A 24,061-nucleotide genomic window follows, 5' to 3' on the forward strand; every position below is an offset into this window, starting at 1 on the left:
AGTTAATTTCAATGTCAGTTGTCAGGCATGTTGCCTCAACTGCTTTATCTTAGTCGGTCCATCTCGATTTTAACACAAAAATTTATGACATTCCCAAAGCCAAAGATGACAATAGAAGCACAAGATATGAGTATAATGCAACTCTGATACAGATGCGAGGCACCTGATATCATTTGCCTGAGCTAGTCTAAACCTCAATAATTCTTTCAAAAGCTCAAAAATCTTAAGAAGCAATTAGTGTGAGCCACCTTTTTCAAGCTTCTCAATTTCTTCTAGGTGTCTCCTTTCTCCCTCCTGGCGTTCTCTTTCAGCATCTTCCTCTTCTTCAATTTGGTCAAGATCATCAAACTCTTTGCTTGCTGCCATCGCTTTCACAACAGGATCTCGTAGCTCAGATACTAGTCCACCACCAACCTTATACTCTTCTTCATCGCCAATCAGAAATAATCGTTGGTCAGGTCCTGATGCCATGGGAATGTCGACAGCCAAAAGCTTCAAATCATACTGCAAAAAAGATGGCACCGAATACTTCCTTCAGTATAAGGAGACAATCAATGTGCTTCCCTACATGCAGCTTGCCCTTTTCTTCCTCCTTAAAATAAAAAATAAAATTGGCCTTTTCAAGTTCCTGGCTCCTTATCAAAAGAAGATTAAAGATACTAGTGACATATAAAAATGGCTTCTAGATGCTTATATTTTAGAGTGTACTGGAGAAAATTAGATAAAGTTCTAATTACTATATATAGTAAAGTGGAATCTAGTCAGATCTCATCCCTCTCCCAGTTTCATGCATGCCTTTGCCTGGTTATTAATTGGGTGAGTTGTCAAATATCCATCAACAAATAAACTACGTAGAAATACCATGCAAGTTATCGGTTTAGAGAAGACATTTCCACTTGAGAGGAACCAAAAATAGAATTAAAAGGGGCAATTGAAGTTGCCGATTGGTTCAACCTTGCCTTTATATTAAATGCTTGGGATTATCACTAGGGAGAAGACTATCTCCCATGATGTAGTCCCTAGGTTTATGGACTGCCAATTGACCAAAAATAGGAATTTGCGTGGGCAAGGTTTGCCTAGAAGAGCCAGTGGAACTAACTTTTTTTTTATAAGTAACAGAGGAATATATTGTAACATAACATGAAAAGTGTTCTTTAAGTTACGTGTCCAAACAATATGTACCTGGAAGAATGGCATAAATATTACCAAACTTTGAGAACAACCCCATTTGATGTTACAAGAAGTTGTCGAGGCAGAACAATAAACACTAGCTTATGTGAGTTATACAACTACAAAAAGTTCTATTACCTCATGATTGAGAAATAAATGGAGGGTCAGCAGAAGTAAACCTGGCCTTTTTTATTCTTCACTTCAACGCTGACGAGACCTTTTCTCTCCGAACCTTGTACGGGAAAGATGAGAAAACACCGCTTGCTCCTAAAATGTGGCCTCAAGTTCTTTAGTGTAAGCCCACCTCCTGACATCACATAGGCTCTCAAATCTGTTCCAGTAAGAGGCGCACCCATTACCTCTAGGATCCCAGCAGATGTATTAAGCCTCCTCATGGCCATTCGATAAATTTTATCAGGATTGACTGTGGATCTTGAGCGGAGATAAAGGCCCTTTAAATAACCAAAAACACAAAACAGACAACACAGCATCTATACCTCAGGCAAAATTATCCAGCAACAATACGATAACACCAGTTGATCAATATTTTTTTCTTTTGATGGTTTACAGTTGATCCACATATATTGGTAAGGAAAAATCCAAATCTCAGGTTCCAAAGGTCCACATACATGTGTGTGAGTGTGCATGCATATAATTTGCAAAAAGAATGTCAATCAGTTCTGCTTTAGAATCATGGGGTGAGAAAATGAGCTCAGATGCAACTATTAGCAGTTTGAGATTTTTTATCACTCAGCATTTGTAACCGATGGGCCAGACAGTACATATGAATGTGATTGGTAAGGAAGTTTGGAATCATAGCTTTTTATCACACATTGCAACCTGTGGGCACTTCCGTGGAACTGCATTTGGTAGAACAAAGCTCCATCATGGGTGGCGTTCTTTGCATGGATACTTATATCAGCTATAATTTTATGTTCAAATTTTGGTTTTTCATTAAGTTTTTCAAATGAGCTCCAACTTGATCACAAGCTGTTTGACTAATTTATTATTTGTGAAGGAAATAAATTATATTACTGACACTTTTAACATTTTCATAAGTTCATTTTGATAATGAGTTATTCAATTATTTTTTTGATAAGTATATTCAATTATTTCTAAATTATAAAACTTTAGCTAGCTAAACTAATATATATGAAGTATGAACTAGTAAAATTAAATTGAAAATAGAATAACCTTCAGACCAGATGCAGGCTTTACACCACCAGTCAGCCTCTCATTCCTTAATAGAAAATGTGTGCCACGCATGATCGATCCGCAAAACTAAGTTAGATCTGTTTTGATGCAGGATTGGGTTCATTCCCATTTAACTCTCTTCAACCACTCAATTTAAAGCCACCACACCTCAGTGAAGAACCTCTGCATCGCAGATTGAGTACTTGGTAGCCAAGCTGACATCATGACATTGTACCAGATTTAACACTCCAGATTTCATAGGTTGTTTTTGGTGTGCTGTGATTTTGGTGGGAGCAAATTGAACTAAGTTATTCCAAAAGGCACAACAGCACAACACAATCTGAGGCTAGAATCTGGATTTTACACCCTTCAACTTCCACTTTAGGCTCTGCTCCAGGTTCCATATCTTTTTTTTTTTTTTCGTGGGCTATGATCTTGGTGGCAGCTGATTGAACTTGAAGTTATTCCAAAGGTATATAGTCAGTGTGACAAATTAAAGTCCGTCGGCAACCAATAACCCCAACACCCATCGATGTAAGACGTCGGATTTACTTTACAGATGTTCTCTCTTCTTTGAAATCCGAAACATCCATAATCCTTTTTCCCTATATGAAACATCCCCAAGTCAAGCAAACGGCAGCACACAACACAACCATGTACACATTTCCATACTTTGATGACATTCAGAATCACCACATTAAGCATCCCCACGAACATACAGAGACACCTTAAAACATAAAGCAATGAAAAAGCTGAAAACAACACAAAATGAAAAACCAAAAAGAAAAAAAGCAGAATTGTTGGAAAGTTTCCAAATTTATCCAGTCAACTCTCCCTGGATTATAGGAGAAATTTCTGTAATTATGTAAATATTCTTAGGAGATACTCTTAGGAGATATTCTAGGAGATTTGTTAGCAATTGTTATCCTCGTAGTCTATAAGACATATGGCTTGTACCTAATTTTAAAAAATGAGAAATACTATTCGAATTCTTCTCCACTTCTAGATGGTATTAGTAGATTGATCAACTAGACGTGTAGTAGAAGGATTAACTGGGATTTCCAAATGACCAGTTTTTGGCGGCAATGATTGGCAGTACTAGGATGATCGATGGCCTTTATTATTTTGATGATACCCTATTCAGCAATAAACAAGCTTAGGGCTTGAGTGGTAGTACTAGTTCAATCCCTGTGCGGGAACAAATAATGCTTTGGAATCTTAGATTAGGGCATCCTAGTTTTTCTTATTTAAAATATTTGTTGCCTAGTCTGTTTAAAAATTTGGATTGTACTTCTCTTCATTGTGACGTTTGTCATTTATCAAAAAGTCATCGAGTTCCTTATAATTCAAAAGGCTACCGTGCATCAAAACCTTTTGAGAAATGCTTCTAGACAGCCCTGCTGTTTATAGGAGTAAAACAGCCCTCCAATAAGCATCAGACACATAAGAAAGTGATGAATTAACACAATACACAAGGATACAGGTGATTAAAACCGAAAGGTTAAACATTGAAGGAGATTTCACCCCTGCAGCCCTTATCCGACTAGGTAAAATATCAACTTCGAATCCCTGTCAGTTTTCCAGTAGAAATTATCTAAAAATCGAGTATTTTTGCATTGAAAATTTTCGTTAGGCTATTTTATTTTTTACTTATAAAAAAAAAAAAAAATCGCTGGGCTCTATTGAAAAATGTAATCTTTCTTGATTCGAATCGTTTGGAAAAACAAAAAGGGATTTCTCGTTTCTTCTTCTTTGGGTGAACTACCACTAGGTACTTGCTCCTGCAAACTTTCCCAAAAATGGAATCTGGATTTTGGCCTAGCATGTCCAATGGATCCATCTCCCTAAGAGAGAGAAATTGGTGGAAGAAGCTGTCTTTAGTGACCGTGAGATCGTCTGATTTGACAGAGAAGCTTGCTTGCTGAAACCCACTGAACATTCTTTGGCATATATGGGATTCAAATGCATATTTTTTATGAGCTCTTTTTGCATAAATGACATTAAATTCAGTTGAGTTTGCAGCAGCATCAAGATCCCACCCAGTTGCTTTCATCATGTTGATCAACGGCTTAGAAAAATCATGAATGGCTTTGAAAGTAGCTTCTACTGCTGGTGTAAACAGATCAGGGGATAAATCTGCAGGCAAAAATCCATTTTCATCTGACGAACCTTCTGATTCTTTTGTTGACAAGCCCCTGAGCTTAAGATTCTTGTCCAGATTCACCCACCTCTGGTTTGCCTCATCAATCTGCTACTGCAACTAAAGAACCTCAGAATCTTTATTCTGAATTTCAGACTGAAATTTCTGAGCTCCGTCCGTGCCAGCTGGGGGTTCGAGCTCCGTCCGTGCCGTGGGATGAGTGTGGGTTGGGATGGAGTGGAAGACAAAGAAAGTGGCACGGCAGCTAAACATGTAAAATGCAGAACATGTAAAATGAAAGCCTTACATGGAGCCCTGCTATTGGAGGGCTGTTTATCGAAGAAGACCAGCCGGACCAGCCTCCAGGTTTTCTCAAACCTTTTTTTTTTTATTCATAGTGATGTTTGGAGTCCCTCTAAGGTTACTACCTTATCCGGAAAAAATGGTTTGTGACTTTTATAGATGATCATACTCAGATTTGTTGGGTATATTTGATGAATAGAAAATCTGAAGTATATTATTCAAGAATTTTTATAGTATGATCGAAAATCAATTTCATACAAAAATAAGCATACTTCGTACGGATAATGGTACAGGATATTTCAACCAAGTTTTGGAAAAACAATTCAAAGAAAGAGGGATTCAACATCAATCCATATGACTTGACACCCCATAACAAAATGGTATTGTTGAAATAAAAAATCGTCATTTACTTGAGGTTGCACGGGCTATAATGTTTTCTATGCATAGTCCAAAATATTTGTGGGGGGATGCCATTCTAACTGCTTGTTAGTACTAGGGCTGTAATCGAGCCGAGTCAAGCCGATCTTTTGGCTTGCCGAGCTCGGCTCGATTGAAAATACTCGAGCTCAAGATTTTTTTTTATTCTTTATTCAAGCTCGACTCAATAAGCTAAACTTTCAACTTGAGTTCGAGCTCGAACTCGTCCCACAAATGAATTCGAGTTTAGCCGAGCTCGAGCTCGAATTGTTTATTTTTTTTTTAATTTTTTGAATAAGATTTAATAATTAATAAATTAAATAAATACAAGATAAAATATCTAATATTGAATTTATACAACTAACAAGTAGAACCTCTACTGAATTATAAAATTTTAAAAAATTTATAAATAATTAATATCTAACTAGTTGATATTTATCTAAAATAACAATATATTATATGTCTACACATATTATTAAATAGCATATATCTATTTCATATATGGTTCTCACATACTAGTATATAAAATTATTAAATTTTATTGACTAATTATTATACAAATTATAAAATATACTTATGAAGTATGTTCACTGTATAGACATAAGAAATTAGATTACATATTATATATTTGATTATAAAAGTGGTATACTTATATTATTAGCTAATACATATAATATACATAGGTGTATGTATATATTTATCAATATATGAATGAGTTTTAATCGAATCGGGCTAACGAGTCGACTCGAGTATAAACGAGTGGGTCTTAACGAGCCTTAGTCGAGTCAAGTTGAGTTTTGTCAGGTATGTATCATTTACAAATCGAGCGGGTATCTGCTTTCACAAATGAACTTTTTTCTTCACGAGTCGAGTTCGATTCAAGTTTAATCAAGTAATTACCGAGCTATTGAACAGACTGGTTCATTTACAGCCCTACTTGTTACCTTATTAATGAATGCCTACCCGTGTGCTGCAGTATATCACTCCTTTGGCATGCCTAAAAAAATCCTTTCCTAATAATAGGATAATTTCTGATCTGCCTCTAAAAGTATTTGGATGCATTGTTTTTGCTCATATTCCAGCTCATCTTAGATCTAAACTTGATCCTAAGGCTGAAAAATGTGTATTTCTTGGATATGCTCCCAATACAAGAGGGTACAAATGTTTGAATCCAAAAACAAAAAAAATTCACATCAGTATGGATGTCGTTTTTGTTGAAAATCAGTATGCTTTAACCAAACTTATCTTCAGGGGAGAAAGAGAGTATTGAAGATCAGTTTTGGCAAACTTCTATACTAATGCCTAATGTTTTCCTTGACATTGACATCTCTCTACAAAACATTCAAGGAACTAAAATTTTAAATAGTGAAAAAAATGGAAATCCCAATCTGCCTGTACAAGCATAAGGGAATCACAAACAGGGGGAGAATTGCTACAGAATAATCCCCTTCTGAGCTTCGTGTTTATACTAGAGGCAGGTATCGTTCTAATACTAAGGATCATCCCACAATTCCAGAGCATAATCAATCATCACCTCCAAAAACTTGTCATTTGGAAATCCCAGGTAATCCTTATACTACAGTTCTAGTTGATCAAGCTACTGACCTTGACGTACCTATAGCCATTAGGAAAGGAGTTAGAACCTGTACCACACCCCCCATTGCCAAATATTTATCATATCACAGACTCTCTCATAATCATAAGGCCTTTACATCCAATATTTCTCACCTATTTGTTCCAAGGACCATTCAAGAAACTATGGATCATCCAGATTGGAAGTTAGCAGTTCTTGAAGAGATGAATGCACTACAAAACAACAGTACTTGGGAAATTATTGATTTACCAAAGGAAAAGAAAACTGTAGGTTGCAAATGGGTGTTTACAATTAAATGCAAGACTGATGGCAGTATAGAGAGATATAAGGCGAGACTTGTTGCAAAAGAGTTTACACAAACATACGGAATTGACTATCAAGAAATGTTTGCTCCAGTGGCCAAGATAAACTCAATCCGAGTGTTACTCTCCTTAGCTGTCCATTCTAACTAGCCCTTACACCAGTTGGATATAAAGAATGCTTTTTTAAATAGAGATCTAGAGGATGAAGTGTTTATGGAATTACCACCAGGTTTTGAAGGTAATCTTGGCAAAGATAAGGTGTGTAAATTGAAAACATCATTGTATGGGCTCAAGCAGTCTCCAAGAGCTTGGTTTGAACGCTTAGGGAAGGCTGTAAAGGGTCATGATTACTGCCGAGGTCAAGCTGATCACACCATGTTCTATAAGCACTCAGGTGAAGGGAATGTTGCTATTCTGATTGTCTATGTTGACGATATTATTTTGATAGGTAATGACAACAAAGAACTTGAGAAATTAAAACAGATGCTTGCTAATGAATTTGAGATTAAAGACTTGGGTGACTTGAAGTATTTTCTCAGTATGGAATTTGCAAGGTCAAGAAAAGGTATTTTTGTTTTACAAAGAAAATATGTGCTTGCCTTGCTTGGAGAAACAAGTTTACTAGGGTGTAAAGCAGCTAAGACACCTACAGAACCTAATCTTAAACTACAAAACTACAACCTGCCAAGCCTGAAGAAGTAACCAATAGAGACTAGTACCAAAGATTGGTTGGAAGGCTACTTTATCTATCATATACACGTCCTGACATAGCCTTTGTTGTCACTATGGTAAGCCAATTCATGCACACGCCAGGGCCTGACCACTTTGATGTAGTTTATAGAATCCTGAGATATTTAAAGGGAACTCCAAGAAAATGTCTATTGTTTGAAGACCATAAACATCTATAAGTTGAGGTATACACTGATGCAGATTGGGCCGGGAGTATAACCGATAGAAGATCAACTCTTGGTTATGGTGCCTTTGTTGGTGGAAATTTGGTTACATGGTGCAGCAAAAAACAAAATGTGGTAGCTAGGAGTAATGCAGAGGCAGAGTTTAAAGCAGTTGCTCATGGAATTTATGAAGTGTTGTGGATTAGAAAATTATTGGAAGAATTGAAAGTCACTAATCCACTACCTATGAAACTGTATTGCGATAACAAATCTGCCATAGCCATTGCTCACAATCCAGTGCTTCATGATAGAACAAAACATGTTGAGGTTGACAAGCATTTTATAAAGGAGAAACTGGACAGTGGACTGATTTGTTTACACTATATCTCTACTATTGAACAAGTAGCATATATCCTTACAAAATGACTACCAAAGAAGCAATTTGAAAATTTGATCGGCAAGTTGGCAATGGAAGACATCTTCAAACCAGCTTGAGGGGGAGTGTTGGAAAGTTTCCAAATTTATCCAGTCAACTCTCCCTAGATTATAGGAGAAATTTCTGTAATTATGTAAATATTCTTAGGAGATATTCGATCGGCAAGTTGGCAATGGAAGACATCTTCAAACCAGCTTGAGGGGGAGTGTTGGAAAGTTTCCAAATTTATCCAGTCAACTCTCCCTAGATTATAGGAGAAATTTCTGTAATTATGTAAATATTCTTAGGAGATATTCTAGGAGATATTCTTAGGAGATATTCTAGGAGATTTGTTAGCAATTGTTATCCTTGTAGTCTATAAGACATATGGATTGTACCTTATTTTAAAAAATGAGATATACTATTCCAATTCTTCTCCACTTCTAGAAGAATAGACTAAGATTGTTTTACCATTGGGGTGATTCCCTCTATGAAGGACTTCTCCAAAACCGAGAGTGCGGCGATTGAGATATATGGGAGCCACCACCACCAATTGAGATAGATGGGGATGGCACTAGCACCAACAACTCCGATGTTGACTTTGGTGCATTGAATTAAAGAGAGATAAATGGGGATGAACACAACACTCGTATCATCTATCTTTGGTTTAAAGCTGAGATCTTGTGTGGCACATATTTTCTGTTTAGCAATGGAGGCTGACATTTGTTCTGAGGAGATATCTTGTGTCAGCCTCCCATTGGATGGTGTAAGTAGGGGTGCAAATGGTCCGATCTGGTCCGGTCCCGCGATGGACCGAATATTTTTGGTCCATCATTTTTCGGAACCGGACAAATAACTATCCAGTCTGGCCTATTTTTTTTTTCTTTTTTTATTTTTTAAATAATTAATAAAAAAATTTATTTAAAATACTAAATTAAATTAAGTGACTTATTAATGTGGATTATGTAACAAACTCAATAAAAAAATATTTTATATGGTCAATGATAATAAATTAGATGAAAAATTATATTATTAATTTATATAATTACTATATAATTAACTAATTAATATTATATATTAGTTAATTCATAGAATATTAACAAGTGTTAATAACATATTTAAAATTTTATATTGTTAATTATACAATTATTATATAAAAAATATATATATTTTTTCATTCGGTCTGGTCCAGAAAAACCCTAGACCATAGACAGGACCGAAACTTTTCGATCCTCTAAAACGTGGACCGAGACCGACCGATCTCAGTCTCAGTCCGGTCCAGACCGAAACGGTCGGTCCGACCGGACCGTTTATCACCCCTAGGTGTAAGGCCCAACTTCACACCATGTTTGTTCCACAGATGGACTCTTGAAAATATTGCATTTGTAATAAATCATATATAACTTCTTATCATAAAATATATTATAAACTTTAAATCTTCGACAAATCAATTTGGAGTTTATATAAAAATATTTATATTGATTGTAAGTGCATTTGATTCATCTATCCCAAGAGTTTTGCTCTACTTTGCATATATTGACACTATATACAAGCTACATGGTAAATAAATAACTTATTCACAAACGTTAACCAAATCAAGCTGACTTTTATACAAGTTGTGTCATTTAATAATTTATTATAATTTTGTATTCACAATGGATCATTTGATAAGTTAATAGAATTGACATCGAGTTTGTCTGAGTCCCAAAAATCCATAGGGAGCAGAGGATATGCCCAAAAAATTATGAAATGTCTGGACTGAAACTAACATATGATAGCATTATTCTGTACAATTTCATAATAAGAGAGTATGACAATTTTGAAAGTTAGGATTACCACACTGTTTCTGCTCTCCAGAGGGAATTAATGTAACATCCAGACCCAAGTTTTATAGGCTCTATAAGTTTGGACCACGGGCCCAATTTTGTTAAAGCTAGAAGGGAGATTATTTTATTGGGCCCATTAGCCTTTCGTATTATTTGAGGATCTAGCATTGAAGAGATAGGATTGGATATGAAATTATATACCTAGATTCAAAATGGAGTAGGTTTGGCTCATTAGGCCCATATATAGATAGATAAGCCCAAGTATTTTCTAGCCAAAGCCCATTTGATTTTTGGCTGTTAAATTCGTGATAATTGGAAACCAGCCCTTTTTGGATAAGTTAGAACAAGATTAGGTGCCAAGAAACCCTCTAGATGACGGCTATCCACACTTGTTGTAGACGAATTCTTGCACCAATAGGAGTGAGTCTGTTACAGCTTGCTAAGACTCTTTTGAGATAGGATTTTAGCTGTTCCAGATCTGGAGAAATAGAAATCAGGCCCATTTATGACTCCTAAATGGACCCAAAGGATACCAACATATTTATCCGAGAACTCCTAGCCATTAGGGTTCTTAGAACCCATTTTCAAAACAAACTATGAGTTAAATACAGCCCTATTATTAGGTTTTTCAGGTCTCATTAAAGAACTGTATGGCCTGAAAACTAGAAAAACAGAGGCTGCTGTGAGTCCGGAAAGTTTTTATAGCAATCCTATCTGATTTTCTTCAAGAAAACCAATCCCTAACCCTAGATAACTGCTGCAAATACCAATCAACCGTTTTCTTCAGGTTCATGCTTGATTTTGTTTTAAAGAAAACCCTAGGAAAGTTGCTGCAATTTCAGGAGATTTAAAAACCAGCCTCACCCTATCAAGTCCAACCCAATTTTCAGCAACTTCAAGCAGGTGAGTATTGACCCTACCAAGTTATGATATGATGGAAGTGAGTTTCAATGTCGTGTTATTATGTGTTTTACATCATCATGATATGTTTTCATTTATGACTACAATGCGTTATGTTATTATGTGTTTTACACACATCATGGTAAGAAAGATAAAAGACAAATTATGAAAGAAGCTTTAAGAATAGCCATAAAAGATGTCTGGTACCAATGCAGTTATGAGTGAATGTGCAAGCCACAGACCTAAATGTGGTCCACCATAGTGTGTTATAATAAGTTAAGTTGTTCCCCTTAAAGGAAAAACAAGTTCAATGAGTTATGCATAGTACACGTTACATGTTTATGTTAGTACAAGTATTAAGTATGCACACTCTCCAAGAAAACCCTATGTTTATTATGTTGAATATATGATGTACAACTTATTGAGTATTCGACTCATTTTGGTTGTTTGGTTGGTTTTTATGTTTTCAAAATGTCTTGGTAAAGAAGATAGTGTTGACAAGCTGATGTCAGGCATAGATCATGTTTCAAACAATTTCAGACTTCGTTAACAAGTGTTTTTACACAAAAAAACAGTTTTACATTTCTTGCTATGGGACAATTTTTATTTAAATATTTTTCAAGACCCTTTTTATGCATATTTTCCAGTTTTTTTTTTTTTTTTTTGAAGAAATGATATATTTTTCATCAAGCTGGGTCTCTTTACCGGGCATAGTTACGAAAGTACATAACACTCCCAACCTAAAGGAAAGGGGTACTACAAATGATCAGCAAGTCTTTATGATATTTTCCAATGAGTTTTATTTTATTGCGAAAATTTGAGGAATTGTTACTGTAAGGGTTATGAGAGATTTTCATTGATATTCTTTAAGGATAGAGAAATGATAGTTGCAATCGTGAATATGCAAGTGCCGTGCAATCATTTTGAAAAAAGTGAATAAATACGGGACCCATATGAAAAAAATTAATTTTCTAATAGTGGACCCCACTCTTTTTCAAAGGGACTGCACTGCGCTTGCGTACTCCATGACTATATATATGATTACTCTTAAGGATAAGCCAAAATTAATTTATAGATTTTACAAGAACAGGATGAGGGTTGAATTAATATTTAAAAGTCCAATAGGAGATCCGGAATTCACAATCTTACCTCAGAAAAGATATATTAAGACTGATTTTTTTTATAGGAGAATTAAGACTATGATTAAGGATAATCAGATATTAAAGGGTTTTTATGAAATTAGTATGGATTTAAAGGTCTGTGAACCAGACATAAAAAATTGGTTTGAGGTTATTTGGAGTTAGGATAAATGAGTTATTATATTTACAACTATTGAAGGTCAGGTTGTGCTTTTTGTATAAATTGCCAGAACTCTAATTATGACTTGCACCTATCAGTTTATGAATCAAATGACATCGCAGTGCCTTAATTTCTGGATATGTTATAAACTTAGATATCAATAAGAAATTGATATAAATATCTAATAAGATCCTCTTCATTGTTTGCCGTTAACATTAAAGGTGGGTTACTCGAAACTAGTCCTTATTGAAACTAGGTTTTTGAGCTCTCTATAGAAGGTAGTCGATCGGTGCGTATTGTAGAGCGAGGTAGAAAGGTGGTGAAAGAGCTGGTTGTGGGATCCTCGGCTGTGAAATGGATGGTGCAGACATTGGAGGAGTGTGCTTGCTCAAATGGGAAAAAAGGAATTTTACAAAACATCCCCGGTAAGCAGCAGTGCTTTCATTGCACAAAGATGTTCTAATGCTAATGGAAGATTCCTGATTCTAGTGGAATATAGAAGGGGTGAAACAAGAAGCCCCATCATAATCCCTAAAGAAGTGGAGGGGAAGGGCTGGAAAAAAATGGCAATGGAGCTTTGCGAGGTGCATGAAAGCGTGGGAACATCTAGGAAGAATTTATTGAAAGGGGCTGGAACCACCCAATGGAAAGACTTGGAAAAGGGCCTAGTTAAGTCATAAACGGAGGCTGTCTTCACTCCATCTGATGGTTCTGCCATTGGAGGAGTGCACTGTAGGCTGGAGGAAGCACAGAGAAGAGATGGGCAGTCGTTGAAGGGCAATCTGAACATTTCACAGAGGCATGCTGTTTCCATTGTAGAGGCGTGCTGGACACGTTGGAAAGACACACTGTCAGTTGACAGCACTTATGCAATAAGGGAGGGGGGGCGTTCTACTCAGTGATCATGGTGCAGAGCAAATGACCTTTGATACCTTTAAAAGGTAGATAATTGAGTTGAGGGAGATAGTCAACAGCTTTATTCAGAGGATAAACCAGCATTTCGGGTTGGGCTTAGAAGCTTCCGTGGGCTGTGGGCTGTGTAAGGGAGAAAGAAGTATCTGTGGGGCTCATACCTCGCAGGCCGTAAAAGAAAAGGGCCCAGCCCATATGGTTGTAAGATCTGTAACCCAGTGTTGGTGGGCCAAAAACAACCTAACCCCCGGGAAAGGTCTAGGCCTGTCCGTCAACCCAACCTCCAGAACCGAGAAACCATCGTCGGTGTCGACTGTCGAGGAACTATCGAACAAGGATAGCACAAACTAGGCCAGCACTGTGGTGGCAACGACGTCAGTGATACTCAAGAAAGTCTCTGAGCTAGAAAATGTGACCGAAACCGTGGGGATTGAGGGTGCAATCCCACCTATGTCACCTCAAAGTGGGTCAATGGACATGGGCGATCCGGCAGACGACATCTCGGTTGCCACTGTAGTGGCGACGGTGCCGAAGACACTTGAGGACGTAATACTTGTCTCAAAGCTAGAAAATCAAGTCAAAATCGAGGGGTTTGAGGGTGCGGTCCCAACTGTGTCTCCTCAGAGTGGGTCAAAAAATCCATTAGAGGTGGGCTTTGGCTCTGGTAATGTCTTTCACGCCGAGGATCCTGAAATGACAACTGCAAAGGCCGAATCTTCCAAGGGTGCTATGGTTTTGTACAATTCAGATGGTGATGTGAAGGAGTATTGTCAGGGATCATGTTCCAAACTGTCCAGTCCTCTGGGCATCAATTGAGAGTTCTGGGAGGCACCTATCCCATTGAACTTTGTACACCCGATTGAAACCCAGGCTTCGGAATGGGTTCTCTATAAAGTTTAGGAGATCCCATGCTGTGTTGGGATTGTATGTAATGGTTTTGAAGACCAATTTATTGCCTTATTTGCAGCTGTTGAGGCTGGACAAAGACAAGCTAGCCTTGATGGCGAGCTCAACTCAGCTAAGAAAAGAGCTAGGGAGCTAAAATGGCTTAACTGGACAAGTTAATGATCGGGCGAGTGAAAGGAGTTCAAATTGTGGGAGAGCAAAGGGAAAGGCAAAGGAGATTGTACAATGAAGCCAAAAATCATTTCTTGGAGTGTAAGGAGGCTGATTGAGACGGTGAAGCGCCTCACAATCTAAAATCAACTATGAATATGGCGAGGTGACATTATATGTTTACAAGAAACGAATCGGAGTTTTTCTCTTTAAGCATCATTAGGAGTTCATGGGCATGTAATCAGGTGGGTTGGCACTATCTACCCTCCAATGGAGCATCAGGGAGCATTCTAGTGATGTGGGATAAACGAGTGGTGGAAAAGGTGGAGGATAACATGGGGGATTTCACGGTGGCTTGCTTGTTTAAGAATGTTGAGGATGGCTTCCAGTGGGTCTTCACAAGTGTGATACCCCCATATGATATGGATAAGGGCAGGCGGTGTATGAGATCCCACATTACTTGAGAATGAGAAGTTCTTGCTCATTATAAGGTTCCAATGGAACTCCAATTGTATCATTGACTAGTCTTTTTGAAGTATAGGCCATGTGGTTTGGGTCTTTCATTGGGGCGTTACAAATGGTATCAGAGACTACCCCAACTAAAAATGTGGAACTTGAGCCGTGCCACCTACAATGGACAGGCCCGACGAAGACGTCGAGAATTTAAGGGGGGTAGATTGTGATACCCCCATATGATATGGATAAAGATAGGTGGTATATGAGATCTCACATTGCTTGGGAATGAGAAGTTCTTGCTCTTTATAAGGTTCCAATATGGTTTGGGTTTTCCATTGGGGCGTTGCAACAAGTGTCTACGATCCTAATATAGATCAAGCAAGAAGATAATTATGGGATCGGTTGGTAGGGCTATGTGACATCAGGGATATGCCTTGGTGTATTGGGGTGGTTATAGGCTATGTTTGAATGTCAAGATCATCTCAACACATCTCAAAGTAATTATTAATGGGACCCACTACTTTTTAAACTTCCCATAAAAAGTTAAACTCATCTTAACATACTTCATACATTCAAACACATATCTCAGCCTATTTACATTCCAACACATCTCAATGAAGCCCACAAAACACTACTATTCACAGATCATCTAAGATCACCTCAGCATCTAAACGCAACCTTAACGTCACTTGTTTCACGAGGGAAAGATTGGGTGGTTCCAACTACAATTCAGCAATGGTAGACTTTTCTAACTTCATTTTTGACCAAGATCTATTAGACTTCCCTCTTGCAAGTGGTTCCTTCACTTGGTCAAGCAACCATGAACATCCTTCTTGCCTTCGATAGATTCTTGGTTTCCTCGGATTGGGAAACCCATTTTTCAAACTTCATTCAAAAGCATCTTTCCCGACTATGTTCAGACCACTTTCCCATCCTTCTTGACTGTGAAGGACTACACGGAGGTCCAAGGTACTTCAAATTCAAGAACATGTGGCTGAAATTTGAGGGCTTTATTGACCAAGTTAAACAATGGTGGACTACTTATCAATTCCATAGAACTCCAAGTTATATTCTGGCATGTAAATTGAAGGCACTTAAAAAGGATTTGAAGAGCTGGGATGAACAGATGTTTGGTAAAGTGGAAGGTCAGAAGAAACTACTCTTGGAGGAACTTAAGGGTCTGGAGAACATACTGGTAGTAAGGGAAATGTTAGAAGTGGAAAGGGCTCGCAAAACACAAGTGTCTGTAGAACTAGAGAGGGTCTCCCTCATGGAAGAGATATCTTAGAGACAAAAGTCAAGAGCTCTATGGTTGAAATAGAGGGACAAATGTACCAAGTTCTTCCATCTTGGAGACAAAAGACAAAAGTCAACACCATTGATACATTGTTGGCGGATGGGGTGACTATCTCTAACCAAACTAAGATCAAGGATTACATTGTCAACTACTGTGAGAATTTGCTTTCTTGGTGATCGAAATTAGACAGATTTACCTTTGATACTATTGACCCACAAGTAAAAGGGTGGCTCAAGAGGCCTTTTGAAGAAATAGAGGTTTAGAAAGTCTTAAAAAGCATGGTGGGGGATAAAGCTCTAAGTCTGGATGGCTTCACTATTGCATTCTATCAATCTTGTTGGGAAGTGGTAAAGAGTGGTATTATAGGAGTCTTTCAAAGAATTCCATGAAAATGGTAGGTTCGGGAAAAGCCTCAATGCAACTTTCATTGCTCTTATTATAGCTCTTATTCCAAAAAAACTAGGGGTGGTTAAGGTTAAAGATGTCTGGATAGTAGACTCAAGCCAGGAGAGCCGGGGCTTCTTTGTGAACTATATATGGAAAAGACCTATGATCGAGTAAATTGGATTCTTACTATATATGCTCGAGAGATGTGGTTTCGGGATGAAGTAGTGCTTATTGATCAAATATTGCAATTCCACTGTACACTTATCTATCTTGATTAATGGCACAGCAAGCAGTTTCTTTCAAAGCTCACCAGGACTGAGACAGGGAGATCCCTTATCTCCATTACTATTTGTTTTCACAATGGAAGCATTTAGAAAAATGATCTATGGGGTTGTGGAGGGTGGTTTTATATCCGGCTTTTCAGTGGGGGGAGGCAAATATTGGATCTCTTAATATTTCTCATCTCTTATTTGCCAACGATACCCTGTTATTTTGTGAGGTCGACCTTGTTCAGTGCATTGAGGGCTCTCCTTCTATGCTTCGAAGTTGTTTCTAGATTAAAGGTGAACTTGGGCAAATTAGAGGTAGTTCCAGTGGATTAAGTGCATAATGTGGATAGTATGGCTTCTATCTTGGGATGTAAGATATTTACCTATGAAATATCTTGACTTTCCATTCGGTGCTCATTACAAATCAATATCCATTTGGAATGATGTACTATAAAAGATGGAGCAGAAACTTGCTAGTTGGAAGTGTACGTACTTGTCCAAATGTGGCAGAGTTTCACTTACCAAAAGTACCATCTCTAACCTACCGACTTATTTCCTCTCTTTATTTCCGCTTCCATCAAAGGTGGCTCACCAATATGGCAGAATTTCCTATGGGGAGGGATGAATGATGTGTTCAAATTTCATCTAGTAAAACGGGCCACTGTTTGTTCCCCAATTTTCAAATGAGGTTTGGGTATTCGAAATTTGTAGCTTTTTAACAAGGCTTTGTTAGGCAATGGCTATGCAGATATCCCATAGAACATGAAGCTTTGTGGAGAACAGTTTTAGACTCGAAGTATAGTAGAGCGTGGGGAGGTTGGTGCTCGAACAAGGTGAGTGGATCCCATGGGGTGGGGCTCTTGAAGCACATTCGGCGTGGATGGATTGAATTTTCTAGTTTTACCTGTTTGATGCAGGTGATGAGTCCCGAATCAAATTCTGGCATGATATATGGTGTGGTGATAAGGCACTTAAGGAAGCCTTTTCAGACTTCTTTGGTATAGCAATAATGAAGGAAGCCTCGATTGCAGACCTCCTTGACCAAACTAGCGGCACTCCCCAATGGAATATCACATTTCTTAGAGCTGTCCATGATTGGGAAGTTGAAGTAATCTATGAATTTTATAATCTGATATATTTTGTTCTTATGAGGGGGGAGGTGAAGACAGCTTTTTTGGCGACCCTTGGCAAAAGGGGAGTTCACGGTATGCTCCTTCTACCAATCCATCTCTAAGCATAATGTAAATCCATTTTCGTGGAAGAGCATTTGAACGACATCCTTCTTTGTAGGGACAACTTCTTTGGGGAAGATTCTCACTATCAACAATCTAAGGAAATGACAAATCATGGTATTAGATTTGTGTTGTTTGTGTAAAAAGAGCAGAAAATCCATCAATCATCTACTAATACATTGTGAGATTGTCACGACTTCGTGGAATGACTTTTTGCTAGGGTGGGTGTAGCTTGGGCGATACCAAGAAGGGTGATCGACCTCTTAGCTTCATGGAGAGGTCTCCAAGGCACTTATCAGATTGCTGCAATTTGGAAGATGGTTCCAATTTGCCTATGGTGGCATCTTTAGGGGGAGAGGAACGAGCAAAGTTCCAAAGATTGAGAGCGGTCATTGGATGAACTTAGAATATTCTTTTTTAACACCTTGTTCCAATAGTCGATTGTAATAGATTTTAATGGCATGACAATTCATGAATTTCTTATAACACTAGAACATCACTCTTAGGTGTTGCTCTTGTATTATGACCCTTGTACTGGGGCTTTTGCCTATTCCTCTTCGATCAATAAAATCTTATTTACCGATAAAAAAAACATCAAATAAGTATAAAGGGTGAAATATCGAAATAAGTGAATCTCGGTAGTGAGCATAATGCAGTTCCAGGTTGTTTTTCCTAATAGATTATTGCATTATACTCTAAGAACTCTTTGAGAAATGAATGTAGGACTCATAAGTTAAGAACTTAAACATATCAAAAAAGACAAGCTGAGAGCTTAAGAACTTCAGTTCTCAGGTAAGATACTTCTTTCATGGCTTCATCAGTGATTCTTGCTCATGTTCTAGCAAGGTGAATTTATGTTTGGTTAAGGAATTTAAGCAAATGAAAGTTGACAACCTAGGTAAATGGATTTGATTAATCTAGACATTGTAAAATGCCCAGATAACTTCTAAGAAAACTTTACTTGAAACTTTCTATTTGGGCTGGCGTTACTTTGTTGCATTAAAAAAAAATACTATGATCACAAAATGTCTTGAAAATTTGAAATTATTTCACAAAAAAATATAGATCGAACCATTTTATGTTATGTTTAAGAAATGCATGTATGATAATAGGACAACATCCTGACTTTAAGAAATATGCATATCTTGCCATACCTATAAAAAAATATGCAAATCTTGCCATGAAAATTCATATATTAAAGGATGATTTTTTTGATGATGCTTATGACTTCATGAAATGTGCAAATGTCGTATTATTCATAAAAACAAATGTGCAAATGTAATATGCTTTGAACTGCAAGGGATGTGAATTTGCATGCACCTAGGGGTGGCAAATCGTGTTAATGAGTAATATCAAGTCATGTATATTATATGATATAGGTCAACTCGAACACGACCCATTAAGCTTAACGGGTCAGACTTTCAAACCCTAACACGGCCCATTAAAATAATGGGTTGACACAACACGACCCGTTTTGACCCGTTATGAATTAATTAAAAATATATTGACATGACCCGTGTCAACCCATTTATGTAAATTAGTTGAATTAACCCAAATAATCTATTTGACCTGATTAACATAATTTCACATAAAACTTAAAATCACAATATCTCCCAAAAATATAAAACTAACTACATAAGTCCAAAATTACAATCCAAATAATAAAAACACCAAAATTAAAATCCAGAGGAAGTGTGGGAGGTGGTCGTGACTCGTGAGAACTGACTCAACTGAAAACTGAGAGAGAGTGAGGGTCTGAGGACTGAGAGAGAATTTCGAAATACGAAATATGGTTAGAGTATTTTTGTTTCTAAGTTAAAAAGGCTAATTTTGAGTAAAAAATTTAACGAGTCACTAACAGGTTAAGTGGATTGACCTGTTAATGAATCGTGTCTCAACGAGTCAACCCGTTTTGACACGATCCCGTTAATATCAAACTCAAACCCCCTAATTTCTTGTCGGGTTCGTGTTGGGTTAAAGGTTCGTGTTACATATTGTCACCCCTACATGCACCCAAGTGAAAAAAAAAAATTGATATAAAAGAAGTGAGCACCTTATTGTAGCCCTATGGCAATGTGAGGAATTGGCAATGATGTTTATGGAATCAAAGCTTATGAGTAGAGCCTTCCTCTCTTTTTTTTTTATCAGTAAAAAGTAAGTTTCATTAATATGAATGAGAATAGGCATAGCCCATGTACACAGGGAGTATACAATAGAAGACACCTAAATACATTCTCAAAACGATAAATTAGAGACAAGAACTCATGTACACTATTTCCATTAAGAACAATGGCTGAAAACCATAGGAGTAAAGTGTGTATAAAAAAATTATGAAGCTCCGCCATTGTGCGCTCCCTGTCTTCAAAGCACCGTGCATTCCTTTCCATCCAAGCACACCACATAATGCACAACGGGATCATCTTCCAAGCTGCTGCTACCTGAGAACAACCTTGTAAACCTTTTCAACAAGCAAGCAGGTCAGCACCTTTGCCAGCATAACCCATACGGCATCCACTCCACTAAATATCTCGTTCCACAACTCTCTCGTCACCTCACAATGCAATAATGGATGGTGCACTGATTCTCCATTTTTTTGCACAAACAACACCAATTCATCTCAATGAGGCCCCTCTTCCTTAAATTATCCATGGTTAGAATTTTTTCAAGTGTTGCAGTCCAAACAAAAAAAGCCACTTTGGAAGGTACGCGAGACCTCCATATGCTTTTCCATGGGAAATGTACATTACTTTGTGATGCCAGAATTTTATAATATGTCTTGACTGAGAACTTCTTGCTACCCCTACACCTCCATTGTAACCTATCACCCTGTGCCGTTAGTCTATCTGATGAGTATATCAAACTAAAAAATTCTGAAACGGTAGACAATTCCCAATCATGGTTATCCTGAGTGAATAAAATATTCTACTGATAAGAGCCTTGGGAAAACACAAGCAGATCTGCCACCAAAGCCTCCCTATTAGCCGCAATGTTATAGAGAGCTGGGAAGGCCCTCTCCAGAGAACGCTCTCCACACCAGACATCATGCCAAAACCTGATGCGAGTACCCTGTCCAACCACAAATCGAATATTGTTTTCAAAGCATTGCCATCCCCCCTTATATATCTCCACAAACCCACACCATACCCTCCCCCTCCTCACTTCATCAGTGCACCAACCCCCCCAAGCACCACCATGTCTAGAATTTACGACTTCCTTCCACAAAGCCTCCCCTTCCACTTGATACTTCCATAGCCATTTCCCTAGTAGCGCTTTATTGAGAGTCCTCAGATTGAGCACACCCAATCCTCCACTTGAAACTGAAGAGCAAATTTTATTCCAATTAACAAGATGGAATTTGGTTTTCTCTCCCAGACCACCCCACAAGAAAGCCCAGAATAACTTCTCAATCCGATGCGCCACCCCCACAGGCAATGGGAAGAGAGATAGGAAATAGGTTGGAAGGTTAGATAAAGTGCTAGTGATCAGTGTAAGTCTCCCTCCCTTCGATAGATACAACCGTTTCCACCGAACTGTTTCTCCACTCTCTCAATAACCCCTTCCCAGATATCTCTAGCTTTGAAAGTGGCCCCCAAAGAAAGGTCCAAATATTTCATAGGCAAAGAAGACACTTCACACCCCAACATATCTGCTAGTAGACTGATATGAGGCACCTCACCCACCGCCACCATCTCAGACTTGCCCAAGTTTACCTTGAGTCCCGTCACGGCCTCAAAGCACAACAAAAGTGCTCGTATGGGGCCATTCATTGCAGCCACTACAAAGGTTGTGTGGTTAATGAGGATGGCTTTCTGAGTGGACCATAAGAGAATGAAGTTAGGGTTAATAAGGGAGCTCATTCAAAAGAATGATGTTTCTTCTTAAACGGAGGATGGGAAAAGTTGATCCCAGAGGTTGGATCGCATAACTTAGTCATATAGGGTCAAAGTAGTATAACCACAAGTGAAATGGCTTAGGGATATTTCACGTGAATGTTCTCCCCACTTAGCTCAAATATGGTATTACGAACTCAAGTTATTTTTCAAGTTCAGCTAAAATGACTTTTGTACAAATTATGGCCTCGTTTGGTTACACAAACCATTTCATCTCATCTTATCTAATTATTACAACTTTCTCATATTCCCACACAAAATACAATAAACAATTTAACTTTTTCCAATCCCAAAAAAATATTATATTAAAAAATTATATTCTAATAATATTTTATTCAAATTTTAACTTTCATCACATCTCATCTGTGTAACCAAACAAGGCCTATATGTCAACACAAGGAAAAATGTTGGCATGATATACACTAGTTTGTGGTTTCAAACTTCTTAATGTCAATGACTATGACACAATGTAGTTTATTTAATGGATGCTGAATTTTAGTGATATCATTAGGAATTGCTATTCTATGGGAGGTTAGTTTGTGGTTTCAGACTTCTTAATGTCATTGGTTATGATACATTATGATTTATTTAATGGTCCGTGGCTTTTAGTATTTTTTATGTTACGTGAAGTTGATCTTATGCACTTAGTGATCTGCTTATGGTAGTTAGAAAGAAAGAACAATTGACTTATGAAAATCATGTGGTAGTTATTTACTTGCAATCCCATTTTTAAGAAAGCATCATTCCCTTAATCCCATGGTTTCAGGGTGTGACAGCAGGGCGGGGCGGGGCTGGGGGAGGGGACCTCTTCCCTAGCTTGACAAGACAAGTTCTATCCATTGCAATGCATCAACTAGTGGAATGTAACACAGTGCATAAATATCCCTTGACACATACCACATGAATTTGGAGATCAATTTGTCAGATTATAGTGCCTGTTACAGTACTGAAATATTGAAAAACCTAAAAGACAAGTGAAATTGCATTGAAGGGTAACGCTTGTTTCCGAGGGAGCTAGGTTGCCAACTAAGATGAAGAAACATAAGTACAGACCCGGCAAAGCATTTGGAGCAAGAAATGCAAGGTACTAATTTTTAAAAAATGATATGCCTATGCAACGTTCCACAATCACATCAATCTTTGAGAACTTGGCCATGCCTCGGAAGAACGTGTTGTGCATCAATCAATTAATCATCTATTTTAATTTATATTTCCAGAAATTTGAAGAAATTTATATTACTTTAATTTATAATTCCAGAAAATTGAAGAAATTGATAACAATAATTAAAGGGGGATTTGAATTAAAAGAACTTACAGCAAAAGCAACGATAGCCGAAGAGAGGGCAAGAAAGCCATACTTGGCCATGCCTTCGGAGAGGCCAACGAAGGTGCTTGCTATCCCAAACATAATCCTCCAGAGCAAAGCACAAACTAAAAGTCCTCCGGCCCCAATGAGAATCAGAGAGTTTCTCCTAAAGAAAGCCTCAATTTGCAACCCAATAGCTTCGCGATAGCGGGAGAATGTGGAAGTAAGAGCAGTGGCGGGCTTATCCCAGAAAACCCTCTTGCCCAGGTTCGGATTCATGGAGAATAACCTAACCCCAAACCCAGCACCAGATATAGGGCTATGAGCTGGTTTAATCGTGAAAAAAAGCAAGCTTCTGGTAGATAAAGACGATGTGTTAGGACTGACGGCATTTGAGGAAGTGGGCCTCGAATGGAATTGAGAGATCATGGAGGTCCTTGAATTGACGGGTGAAAGAGAAGACGAGTAAGCTCGAACAGAAGAGGCAAAGGCGTAATTTGGATTTGAAGAAGACGAAGGGGAGCGAATTGATTTTGACAGCTGACTGTAGTGAATAAGCCTGACAAGACCACCTCGAATCACTCTTACCATGGGTTCTGACATTTCTATTCTCCTAGTACGATAATATGCAACACAGAAACTCAAGTCTCGGCAATATCCCCAAATATAGTAGATGACAAAGAAGAAATAGAAATGAGCTTCTTCTCGTCTTATTAACACTTTCTTATTCCTCTGCGATAGAATTTGTTTTACACATTACCATAAACTTGCAGTTGCTCTCAGCTCAAAGCTTGTAAACACGT

The 24,061-nt window shown here is 37.8% G+C and overlaps 1 protein-coding gene and 1 long non-coding RNA gene across 2 annotated transcripts; both read right to left on the reverse strand.

Moving 5' to 3' along the window:
* Window positions 1-2: 2 nt before the first annotated feature.
* Window positions 3-24,061, reverse strand: LOC109000915. The gene is made up of 3 exons (XM_018977964.2): window positions 23,268-24,061; window positions 1,350-1,622; window positions 3-504 (listed from the first exon to the last, which is right to left on the reverse strand). Exons 1-3 carry the CDS (start codon window positions 23,859-23,861, stop codon window positions 235-237), a joined length of 1,137 nt encoding a protein of 378 aa, XP_018833509.1. The 5' UTR covers window positions 23,862-24,061; the 3' UTR covers window positions 3-234.
* LOC118349029 lies at window positions 6,727-8,739 on the reverse strand. Its single transcript, XR_004802009.1, has 2 exons — window positions 6,953-8,739; window positions 6,727-6,839 (listed from the first exon to the last, which is right to left on the reverse strand). It is a non-coding gene; the product is annotated as an uncharacterized LOC118349029 (long non-coding RNA).

This window comes from Juglans regia, chromosome 7 (genome assembly GCF_001411555.2).
Source record: "Juglans regia cultivar Chandler chromosome 7, Walnut 2.0, whole genome shotgun sequence".
Classification (NCBI taxonomy): domain Eukaryota; kingdom Viridiplantae; phylum Streptophyta; class Magnoliopsida; order Fagales; family Juglandaceae; genus Juglans; species Juglans regia.

What these genes read in the sequence shown, in the direction of transcription:
- LOC109000915 (XM_018977964.2), bottom strand. Translation starts at nt 23,861, where the DNA reads ATGTCAGAACCCATGGTAAGAGTGATTCGAGGTGGTCTTGTCAGGCTT. An exon ending in CGGCTATCGTTGCTTTTGCT is followed by an intron (nt 1,623 to 23,267) that starts GTAAGTTCTTTT and finishes GGTTATTTAAAG; the next exon opens with GGCCTTTATCTCCGCTCAAG. An exon ending in TGAAGAATAAAAAAGGCCAG is followed by an intron (nt 505 to 1,349) that starts GTTTACTTCTGC and finishes TCTTTTTTGCAG; the next exon opens with TATGATTTGAAGCTTTTGGC.